The sequence below is a fragment of the Chinchilla lanigera genome, unplaced genomic scaffold (genome assembly GCF_000276665.1).
Source record: "Chinchilla lanigera isolate Chin_1 unplaced genomic scaffold, ChiLan1.0 scaffold00196, whole genome shotgun sequence".
In the NCBI taxonomy this organism is placed as follows: domain Eukaryota; kingdom Metazoa; phylum Chordata; class Mammalia; order Rodentia; family Chinchillidae; genus Chinchilla; species Chinchilla lanigera.
Genome location: NW_004955597.1, coordinates 475,781 through 487,555, shown reverse-complemented (window position 1 = coordinate 487,555; position 11,775 = coordinate 475,781). Strand labels below are relative to the sequence as shown.

Genomic DNA, 11,775 nt, shown 5'->3' with positions numbered 1-11,775 from the left:
CGGCGGCGCTCCCGGCGGCAGCATCCACTCGGGCTGCATCGCCGCCGTGCACAACGTGCCGCTGAGCGTGCTCATCCGACCGCTGCCGTCGGTGCTGGACCGGGCCAAGGTGCAGAGCCTGGTGGACGCAATCCGGGTGAGGACAGGGGACGACAGCTCGGGGGAGGGCTTCGGGGAGGGAGGCGCGGGACGCCCGACGGGACGGTTCCGGGCTCAGGGGAGGCGGCTGGGGCTGTGTGACCTTGAGCAAGTGTGTGGCCTCTGTGGGCCGGGGCCCTCTCCGGAGCAAGGAAGGACTAGGACTAGAAAATTAAAGTAGGATCACTGAACTACAGGGACCCGGGAGCCGTTCAGGTCCCTTAGCTTCTTGTGCTGCCCAGTGAGGCAGATGCTGCCCCTCTTCTGGACAAGAAGCCGAGGCACAGGAAGATTGGGCAAATTGCTCAAGGTCAGGCACACACATGGCCCCAGTGCCCAGCAGCGCGGCCACCATACCATACAGAGATAAGTAAGCACTGTGACCGTCAGGGGCAGGCGCCTAAGTGTGTCCTGTCTGCCGGGAGGGCCTTGTCTGGGCCGGAAATGGGAGAGAACAAGGGTCAGCCCGGTCACAGGGGGAGGGTGCTTAAGAATGCCCAAGTGACCCCGGGCAAGAACTGGGGGTGAGGGACAAAAGAACTATGTGTCAGCGTAGGCCTGCATGTTTCCTGTCCTTTCTTCCAGACCCTTGGCAGGTGAGTGTGTGAGATGCCTAAGCCCGGCCAGCACCTGTGCAGCCAGCTGGTGTCTTTCGGCGCCAGAGGCTACCCTGCCCCCATTTCCGCTTGCCACCTCCTGAGCCCTGACCTCCAGCTCCCCTCAGCCCAGGTGTTTTACTGGACAGCACGTGCAGCCTTCCTACATTTACTTGCCTGTCTCACTGCTTTAGTGTCTTTAATAGACACTGCGTGAGCAGGGGCCTTGTCCCCTTGCTGCTACGGCTCTTTGTAGGGGGACCGTCTAGCCCCATGTGCTCCCCACCACTGGGCCTTTGCACAGACTCCCCAGCCCCAGGTGGGAGACTATTTATCTCTCTGTGGTGTCTAATTCCCTCTTGGTCTTCCTCTCTCAGAATCAGCCTCTCCTGCTCACCCTAGCAGGTAAGAGGTCTCCAGTGTACCCGAAGCCACCTGTGTACCCAACAGCATAGCTGTCACCCCACTGGGTTCTGAGGGCCTTTGTAGGCACCTGTCTCCCATGCTGGAACCCTAGGCTCTGAGCGGCAAGGACCAGATCCCCTTTGCTAACTTACCATCTGGAACCATATGTATGGCCACAAACTTCATGGCTTCAAGCCAGGCGTGGTGGTGCACACCTGTAATCCCAGCACTCAGGAGGATTGCTGTGAGTTCAAGGCCAGCCTGAGCTCCATAGTGAGTTCAAGGCCAGCCTTAACTAAATAGTGAGACCTTGTCTCAAAAAAACAAACAAAAAAAACCTTCATGGCTCTAGGCAGCATGAATGTATCATTGTATGGTCTGTGGAGCAGAAGTGGGTCCTCCTGAACTAAAGAGGGTCAGCAGGGCTGCGCTGTTTTCTGGAGGTCCTAAGGGACAGTGTCCCAGCCTTTCCCAGCACTTGGCACCAACCTCTTGGCTCATGACCTCTTCTTCATCCTCAGACTAACCCTTCTTGCCCTGTGACCTCTGACCTCTTTCACTTCCCTGCTCTGCTTTTAAGGGCCCTGGTGATAACATTCAGCCTATCTCCCTACCTCAAGATCCATCTGAAGAACCCCTTCTGTGTAAGGTGACACGTTCACAGCCTCTAAGGATTAGGACATGGACATCTTTGGGGGCCGTTACCCCTGCCCCACCTATCCTGCCGCTCACCCTGGACCACAGAAGGCCTACCAGCTCACCGACTGCCCTTCCACTGCCCTGTGGGAGGGCTTGTTCCCATTTGGTGGATGAGCAGCAGTGTTTGGAGAGGCTAGGCTGGCTGCGGAGAGCCCCTTTCCCTGGTTTGCTGGGTTTGAGAGTCCTGGCTGATGGCTGCTGGGTCTTACTGCTGAATAACCAGCTGTGCAACATCTGGGTTAATGAACCTATCAGAGCAGCTTTCCTCGAGATCCTAGGCCAACAGCAGGAGGCCTTCTAGGCATGGCACATTTAGTAGGGTCTCCTCAGCCTGCCCAGCCTTTCCCTACTTAGAGGACAGCCCTCCTCCACCTGGCTGCTGGAGCCCCTCAAGGAAGTCACCTCAGGTTCCCCCTTCCACCAGAGCCCTCTGATCTGCCTCCTAAACCTGTGTGCCCTTCCCTGTCCCAGCCACACCAGCGTGCAGGTTGCATCTTCTACTGCAGACATGTAGAGGCCTGGCTCCTGCCCCTGTCCACCCTGCACGCTGCTCTCTGGACACATCTATAATGGCACTGAATTGGGCCAACTGCTGGACGCTGCAGGTGGCTCCCCTGCTCTAAGAAACAATCCTGCTGTGTCAGGCTTCTGCTGACCTTTCTGTCCTCTTCCACTCCTCCACCCTGAGTTCTACTGTCTCACTGGCCTCCTCCTTGTCCCTCCAGCATGGTGGGCTGTTCTCACCTCAGGGCCTTTGCATTGGCTGTTCCATCTATCTGGAGGCTCTTCCCTTGGGAACTACAGGCAGACAATACTGAAAGCATTCCTTGTACCAAGCATTGCTGGAAGCGCTTCTCACGTTAACTCACTTATCCCAGTGGCTCTATGATGTGGGTCTGTTGTCTTTATCCCCATTTGACAGATGGGGTAACTGAAGCACAGAGGTTAACTGCACAAGGTCACATAGCTAGTGAGTAGAGTAAGATTTGAACCCAGGCAGCTGGGCTCTAAATCTGCACCACATCTCTAGCTTGCCACATGGATCTCTGCTTCCCTGTCATCTCAGAGAGGCCTTTGGACTCTTCCCTTGTCAGTTGGGTTACTGTCATCATAGCAGTTGCCCCTCAGATGTTTACTCCCTCATCCCACCCACCCTCTTGAGCTGCAGCCCATGGAGGCAGAGGCTAGGCCCGGAACAGCGTGTGTAGGTGTGTGTTTCACAGACTGTATGTTGGGGGAGAAGATCCTTGCTTGTGGCATCTGCCCCTTGCCCTGCTATAAATGTCTCTCATCCTGAGATTCGGGTAGCCAAGGTGACGCCAGCCAGCCCACAGGATTCCTGGACGTTTAACTACTGTGCTCACTCACGCAACACCCCTCCCTCTCTCCAGGAGGACCCAGACAGCGTGCCGCCCATCGACGTCCTCTGGATCAAAGGGGCCCAGGGTGGTGACTACTACTACTCCTTCGGTGGCTGCCACCGCTACGCAGCCTACCAGCAGCTGCAGCGAGAGACCATCCCCGCCAAGCTCGTGCAGTCCACCCTCTCTGACCTCCGAGTGTACCTGGGCGCGTCCACACCGAATCTGCAGTAGCAGCTTCCATGCCATCTGCTGTCGCCACATCCAGGAAGAGACACCTGGCCCCCAGCAGGCGGGCCACACAGAAAGGCCAACAGAGGCACCCCTTTTTGCACATGGGGGTGGGGTCTGACTCTCAGCACCCCCTTTACTAGCTGTCAGACCTGGGATTCATGCTGAGTAGTGTGAGAGTCCCTGTTCCCACCTCTGTGAGAGTGAGGTCAGGGCCTCATCCCTGAGTGAGGAGATGGATCTGGAAATTCGCAGGACAAGGACCTTCTCGTTGTCTTTATGCTTCCTATTAAGTGGACTGCTCAGCTGCAGATAAAGACAGGCCTAGGTGACAGGGACTTCAGCAAAGAAAGGCTGAATTCTGGAGGCAAATAACCAAAGTGCTATTGCTTCAGTAACTCGACAGAGATAGGGTTTATGTCTCTAAAATACTTTTGCCACCGTTGCTTATTACTTCATGGTCATAAGATGGCTGCAGTATCTCCAGGAATCATGTATGTGTCCAAGGAAGAAAGGAGTAGAGGAAGAGGAAGGGCCAGCCCGCTGGACATGTCACTTCCATCAGAAAGTGTAATCTGTCCTACTCTGTCCCCTGTATATTTCCACTTAGCTGTCCTTGGCCTGAGCCAGGTACCATTGCCCTCGCTTTGAAGAAAGCTAACATAGCAGGGAGCAGAATTTGCCATGGCTGAGCACACCAGTCTTGTGCCATCTCCTGGGACTGGCACTCTGCCTCTTGAAATAAACTTTTCTCACCAGAAAAGAAGAGCAATTGTGTATCAGCTTTTGCTGTGTAACAAACAACCCCTAAACTCAGCGACTAGAAGTTTCTGCCCTATCCATAGTTTCTGAGTTAGCAATTTGGGCCAGGCTGATCTGGGTAGCTCTGTGGCCTGGCCTGACGTCACCATGGGGACACAGGCATCTGTCACCTCAGCTGAGCCTGGATGGGTTAGAATAGCCTCATATGCTTGTCTGGCAGGTGCCAGGCTATTGGCTGGGTGGCGTGGTTCTCTTCCATGCGGTGTCTCTACTAAGCTAGTTCAGGCTTATTTACATAGTGGCCTCAGGCTTCCCGGAGTAGAAGTGATAAAAACTTTAGGAACTGGGACAATCTCCTTTCTAATTTCTTATGGAGGATTGGGAGTATAGCTCATCGGCACAGCGCCTGCCTGGCAGCATGCGGTCATAAGTTTGATTCCCAGTACCAAAAAAAATTTAAAAATGAATTCTTTTGATCAGGGCAAATTGTAAGATTTTGCCAGATTCACAAGGATACACCTCTAGACAGAAGGAGGTACAGAGAACTTGGGGCAAGGTTGACACCCAGACTTACTGTGTGTCCTTCATGAGTAGGTCTACCTGGGTAACATATCCCACCACACACAGTGTAAGTCCCTGAGACAGACCCTGGGTCCAGCGAGGAGGAGATGGGGGGGTCCAACAGGGGCATCACTGCCCACACTGGTGTGATGGGGTGGCAAGGGGATGTTCCAGAGGGGCTTCTAGCCACCAAGAGTCTTGGAGAAGGTTGCAGAGTGAGGTAAGCCTGGGATCACTGCCCCTGGGAACTCAGTCACTCAGCATTTTCGAAAATCAGTTTTCGAAAGGACAACGGCTTTTCTACCCATTTGGAGTAGGACTGAAAAGGGATACAGTATGTGTCTTTAAGTGCAAATACCTTGCATTGGGTCTTGGGGGGAAGAAAACCGGACAGTAGAACAACTGTTCTGGATTTTAGTTAAAATTTTACACTGGTGTTGGTCTGTTGGTTTTGACCAGTATATTATGGTGATGTAAGAAGGTGATTTGTAAGCTATGGGGGAGGGGAGGGGCCAGGTGGAGAGTGGATGGGAACTCTACTATCTGCAAATTTTCTGTGAATCTAAAGTCATTCCAAATAAAGGCTTACTTAATTTAAAAAAAAAAAATGAGTGCAGGTGCTTAGACCACCAGTTCAGGTTCTCTGGCTGTCTTGCTGGGCTCCACCCTCTGACTCGACTCAGCAGGGCTGGGCAGGGCCTGGGAATGTGTGTGTCTAGCACACTCTCGGGTCAAGCTGAGGGTTGTTCAGGGGCCACAACCCAGAACTGCATCAGTTTGTTCTGCATCAGTTACTTCAAGTGTGAAACCACGGTGACGCCTCCCCTCACGGCCAGCCCCTGGAGCCGGCCTGTGAGCTCGCTTGCTGGTGACTTTGAGCAGGGCTTCCCTTCCCTGGAGGACTTGTCCAGGCTGCTAAGCGGGCCGTCTACCCGAAAGTTTGTAGCGAGGGTGAGGGGAGAAAGAGGACATGCTTTGTCAACACTGGTGCAAGGTGTACTGTCTCAGCTCTCCCGCACCCGTGCTCACTGGTCTGGGGTGTGGTTGGTCACCCGGTATGTAAGGGCTTTTCCTCCTTTCAGGCAAGACCCAAAAGGCGGGCACTGGGAGGGAGGCATCTAACAGAAAGGGCAGTGGGAAGAGGTCATGAGAGAAGAGAAGCTGGTCTTTGAAGGGTGTTGCCTGCTAGGAGTTTTCCCCTTCTCCACCAGGAGGTGGCGCTGCCTTCCTACCCCCAGAGCGGGGCTGAGCCCGAGCTGCACAGCTGCAGCAAGAAAGGCCTGGCTAGCGGAGTGAGGGCCGACCACTGCCCACAGAAGCCGAGCGCGGCCTGGGAAGCAGACCCCGATGGCAGTCTGGAGTGTCAGGTCCGCTTGTCCCATCTGCTCTTGCTCTGTGGACTGGCACGCATCGTGCCCTCTCCAGACCCCTTCCCTGCCCCGGTGCCCCCTGCCAGCTCCTAGGCCCATCCAGGGTGGGCCTTGTGCCTGCGGGTCCCCATGTATCCCCTCCCCCACAGATCTCTGCCCGGACGGTGGGTCCCGTGAGCCCCGTGCTGCCCTGTGCACTAACCCCCTTTGCCATGGCAGATTCGAATTTGTTCTTAATCTCATAATGCTACATGAGTGTATTTAGCCACATTAAGTATGATATTAAAATGTTAAATAAATATTTTTAAAACACTAAAGACAAGCTGAAGCCCACCATAGGTCCTGGTCCTCACTGTCCCTTTGTCCTTTGGGGACGGAAACCTTCATGAATTTGGCACATGCCCTTCCAGACACGTCTGACTTTGTGTGTGTGTGAATAACAGTTTTTTTGTTTTGCTTTGTTTGTTTGACTGGGGGATGAACCCAGGGTCTACACCCTGAGCTCTATCTCCAGCCACCCCGCCTTTTTTTGACACAGGGTCTCGCTAGGCCGGGCTCAAACTTGGGATTTACCGGCCTCAGCCGCCGAGACTGCTAGAGTCACGGGTATGCGCCACCATACCCAGCAAAACGCTTCTGTATCTTATGTTATTTTGCAGTTTTCTGCCCTCTTAGCACAAGTCCCCGAATTCTGATCTCTGGTCAGAGGAACTTCTTCAGAGGGCCTTTCCTTCACCGTCATTCCCCTTTCCTGGTTTCCTTTTCTTCGAGGCATTTTTCATTCTCTGAAATTATTGTCTGCGTCTGCCTCACCAACTAGAATGTCAGTCCTGGGCTGGACACAGCCTGCCCTGCTCATCACTGCGGCTGGTGCGTGAGTATGTTCGCTGTCATCAGGCCTTCTTTTTCCTTACTGTGGTGTCCACCGCTCGGCCATAGCCATTTTTAGCCAGTTCCTAGCCGTGGCTCTGAGGGTTGCAGCAGCCACTGCCCTGCTCTGCCGCCTGCAGGCTGGGTAGGACAGCCACCCCCACTTCTCCAGACCGCCGGCTGCCCTCCAGAGCAGCTGTTCTGAGTGCTGCCCCAATTGGAGTGGGGGCCCCGTCTGCCCCTGCACTCCACAGTGCTCTTTAACTGTTCCTGCATCATGAAAGTGGCTGAGAACCAAAGAAAGCTGTGAGCCCTTCCCCCAGAACATGTATATTTTGGGCCATTTCCGGGGCTCCCTGTACCTAACAGCCTCCTCCAGGGGGCCCTTTATCAAATGCTCAGAAGCCTAATTGTCCCAGGAGGCAACACTGAGGCACGTGCAGCTGGGGCCTGTGGATGCAAGGGCTCTGATTTTGTACGGAGGAGGGTAGGACCCTGACCTGCGTCCAAACATTAAAACACCTCTGGGTGGCCCAGCCCTGCTTGCTGGGGGCCAGAGGGCACCACAGGGGACCCCATGCTGGGATTGGACAGCTCCATCCGCCAGCGCCAGAGCGGAGGCCACGCCTGGCATCCAGATCACAGCAAAGGGGGGCCGTGATGCGCGGGGGTGCGAGGGTGCCGTGAGAACGCCTCGGCCCGGGGAACCCACTGCTGCAGGCGCAGAAGCCCTCAGTCACCCAGCCGACCCGGCCCCTCGAGAACACTCTTAGGGGAGCCTATCTTCATCTTCCGCAGTTTGGCTTCCTTGCTGAAGTCTCACAAGAGTTCCTAGGCCGACGGGACGTGCATGATCTTCCCCTTTGGACAGCCGGGTAAACTGAGGCCGGAAGCTGTGTAGCGTCACCCTGCGGCGCCCCGGCCGGCTCCTGCCCGGCCCCTTCCCGGCCTGACCCCGCGCCGCCTGACAGATGACCCTGGCTGCCGCCAATCCATTGGTTCCAGCTCGGGCCGCGCAGAACAAAGCGTGCTTTGTGGCAGGCCGTCCGGGACCCCTCCGGAACCCGCCGCGCCGGCCGACAGCCGTGTAATGCCTTCCAGGCCCGGCCTACCTGTCCCAGCCCGAGCTGCAGGCTGCAGTCTCACCTAGTCCCGCCACCACCCGCGCCGGGAAGCAGCTGCCACCCCGGTCACTGCCGCGGTGGGGCCTCTTTGGCTGTGGGACCAGCGCTCTAGATGCACAGACCTGGCTTTGACTGTGCCACTTAGCAAGTGTGAGACCTTGGTGAGTAAATCAGGGCTCACAGCAAGAGCCAGTATTTAACAAGCACCTATGAGGTGCAGTACATGCTCCGCGTTAATGACCGACCTTATTTCACCCAAGCAATCAATGATCCTCAGGGCAGATGTGGAAAGGAGGAGGGTCCAGGGCCCCAGATGTCCTGGGGGCAAGTTCACCTCTCTCAGCTTCAGTTTCCCTGTCTGTAAAATAAAGACAAGCACAGAAGCCCACAGGCTGCCTCACCTCTTTGCAGAGGAGGATGCAGAAGCCAGGAGCAGGGCCCCGGCTGGCGTGGGCCTGTCCCCGAGACCCCTGTCTTTGAGGGCTCCCTCGGAGGGAGAGGGTCAGGGCATCAGGTAGGCAGAGAGGAAAGCCATACCCGGAGAGGCCCACAGCGGGGAGGTGGCTGCAGTTATTACCTCCCCTTGCAGGTAGCGCTCAGAGAGGTGAGGTCCCTCTCCCACCCACCCATGCTCATGAGCAGGGAGGCAGAATCAGGAGTGGCCCGGCAGGCCCTCTCTGGAGTCTGCTCAGGTGACCGCAGTCATTCTGTCTCTTGAAGATCCCCAGCATCCTTTTGGGAAGCCCTAAATTGGAGCTTGAAGGGCGGTCTGTTTTAATTCACTAAGCATGTATTGAGTATCTATTAAAATTTCCATCATATCCTGTCACCTCCTGCTTAAAAGTGTTTGAGAATCAAACTGAGAAAACAATACCAGGTTCCTCACCATCAGCGCCTGAAATGACCACCCTTCCCCAGCTCATCCCACTCCTGTGGCCTGGCTGCTGCATGGCCTGCTTGCTTTCTGACCTCTGGCCCTTGCACCCACTCCTCCTCTGCTCGGACGCACCCCTCTGGTTCTCCTTTGCTCCTTTGCTTCCTCCCAGCCTCTGTCCAAATATCGCTTCCCTGGAGAGGCTTCCCCTTGCTCTTCTTCCTCTCCGGTGGGCTCCCCAGTCATTTTGCTGCTTTTTTCCCCTACAAATTAGTATGTGATCATTTTGTCTGTCTGAACTTGTACTCTGTCCTGCCATCCACCGGCGTATGCACTCTACAAGCTGGACCTGGCGAGTGGGACTGCTAAGCATCTGGGGTGAAGGGTCCAGAGCAGAGTAGGCTGTGCTGGGTGGACACCTGGGCTGTCCCCAGAGAGAGACATGTCTGTGGGCCCCAGGTGGCAGGGAGTCCCAGAAAGATATAACAAAGGCCTTTCATGCACACCTGGTGCTTAGACGTGGAAAAGGGTATGTCACAGGTAGTGAGTTCCCCGTCCCAGAAACTAGGCAGAGTGAGATAGAACAACCTCTGTGCAACCTCCAAAATGCTGGGGCTGTATAGAATGAACAGATTCACACCACAGATGGGGTAGATATTCATTCCATTGCTCATTCGTTCACTCATTCTTCTATCTGTCCATTTATTTACTGACTCTAACCTTTGCCATGTGGTAGTCAATTGAGGACTCTGGCCACACCCACACAGCACCTGTACCGTTACTTAGTATCTTCAACCATTCCAACCTAGACACATACATTTTAAAATCAACTTTAAGATACAATTTAGATATGATAAATAAGCCCATTATAAGTGTTACTGTGTAACATATTGTGATGCATGTACACAATCATACTACAGTTAAAATAAGGAACATTTTCGTTACCCACAAGTTCCCTGATCGCCCTTCATGATGGAGCCCCACTGCCACTTGAATCTCTTTGTCAAAGTTCCCAGGCTTTCTTCAGAGTGCTGGGACTGCTTCCAGCTCCTGCCATCAATGTCCACAAAATCAGAAGCTCTTGCCACAATTAAAATGCCACCAAAAAAAAAAAATAATAAAATAAAATGCCACCAACCAAAATAAATAAAATGGAAACAAAAACAATACGAACCTGGGTCAAATCTAACTGGTAGTGTTGTCTACAGAAGCTCTGAGTTCAAGATCAACCCTCTCCACAGTGGGAGTTCTACTGGTACTGGCTGGCATTATTGGACTTTGTCCCTGGGAGTGAGAAGAACTAGGAGATACTGAGAAAGGAACAAAGGGATTTGGCAGTTGGTTGCTGTCCACCAATGTCATCTTTTCTCCACTCTCCACCCAAACCCAGTCTCCACATTTAGGAAGCATGACAGCCCTTCACAGCCCTTCATCCCCCCACCCGTGCATTTATTCACACAGTGCCCCTCAGCACAGGTGCCCAAGCTACACAGAAAAGCTGAATCAGCCTCGAGGGTGGTGTGGTGCACAGGTCTGTGGAATGGGTGCTGTGATGAAGACTCAAGCACCCTTCTCCTCAGGGCACTAAGCCATTGTCCTAACAAAATCTACCTAGAGCAAGCAAGCAAGGTTTCCCTGAGGAGGTTGCCCAGGACAGACACCTGACAGAGTTCACTGTTCTTCCACCCACTTGACAGATTGGGAAATAGAGGCATAGAGAAGTAACATGACTTGTTCAAGGCCACATGGGAAGAAGAGAAAGAAATGAGGGATGGGTGGAACCCGGGACCCAACAGAGCTCCATGGGCTGGGTGCCGTCCCAGAGCACAGGCAGGAGCAGACTGAGCCCTGGGTCTGGAATCCATTTGCTCCGGCCCAGTGACCGTTTTCCCAGGGAGAAGTGGGAGGCCCTGGCCCTGGCCCTGCCCCTCCCCCCTACCATCTGCTCCCTGTTTATTTATTTATACTTAAGTCCCACCTCCCAACCCCGCCAGGGACACCAAACATACCAGCATCCCTGCAGAGAGGGCCCAAGAGAGACAGTCAACCCCCTGGCCAGGCAGACCCAGGTCCAAAAGCTCAGCCATCCCTGTTGTATGGCCACTCTGCACCTCAGTTTCCCCATCTGTAAAATGGAATTAATGCCAGAGGCCACCATATGGGGCTGGTAGATTTAGTAAAGCCCTCTGGACATGAGGCGAGCACAGCACATTCGTCCTGTTCCCCCATCTCCACAGTGGGCAGTGTGGTGCACCAGCTGAGGACCTCTAGGGGGATCCATGAGGGCCACGCTCCTGTCCTCTCCCCAGAGCCCTCACCCCAGCCAAGGCCACTGCAGGACAGGATGCCCCACCCTACTGCCAGTCAAGATGTTCCTCAAACCTGTCCAGGCAGGATGGTCCCTAGACACTTCCGGATCTGCAGGGAAGGCAAAACCACACAGAGCTCACAATGTCATCTCTGCTCATTCACGGCCACCTCTGAAGGCTGGTACTGCTGCCATCCACAGTGGGGCTGATTATCGCTCTGAGTGCAGAGCGCAGGAAGAGGCCCAGCTGCTCATTAACGGTAATTAGCTGGACTCATCAGCTGGGGAGGGGTGGCCAGGCTGCTCCGGGGGCTTTGTTCTGGGGCTACCCGGTCCCCTGTCCCTGCCCTCCACAGACACAGCCTTCCTCCTGCCCAAGCTGCAGGGACGTGCCTGCCTCCCCGCTCAGAAGGGCCCTCCCAGCATCCGTTCCATTCTGAGCCTCCATGCCCTTCTCTGAGCCCCCCGCCCCTTTC

General features: G+C 54.7%; 1 protein-coding gene across 1 annotated transcript; it reads left to right on the top strand.

The window, feature by feature from the left end:
• On the top strand, positions 1 to 4,198 carry Srxn1 (sulfiredoxin 1; the record flags this gene model as incomplete). Its single annotated transcript, XM_013510033.1, is given in 2 exon segments — positions 1 to 136; positions 3,230 to 4,198. Coding segments are annotated over 2 exon segments (340 nt in total), but the record flags the coding sequence as incomplete, so codon positions are not given.
• Positions 4,199 to 11,775: the final 7,577 nt, after the last annotated feature.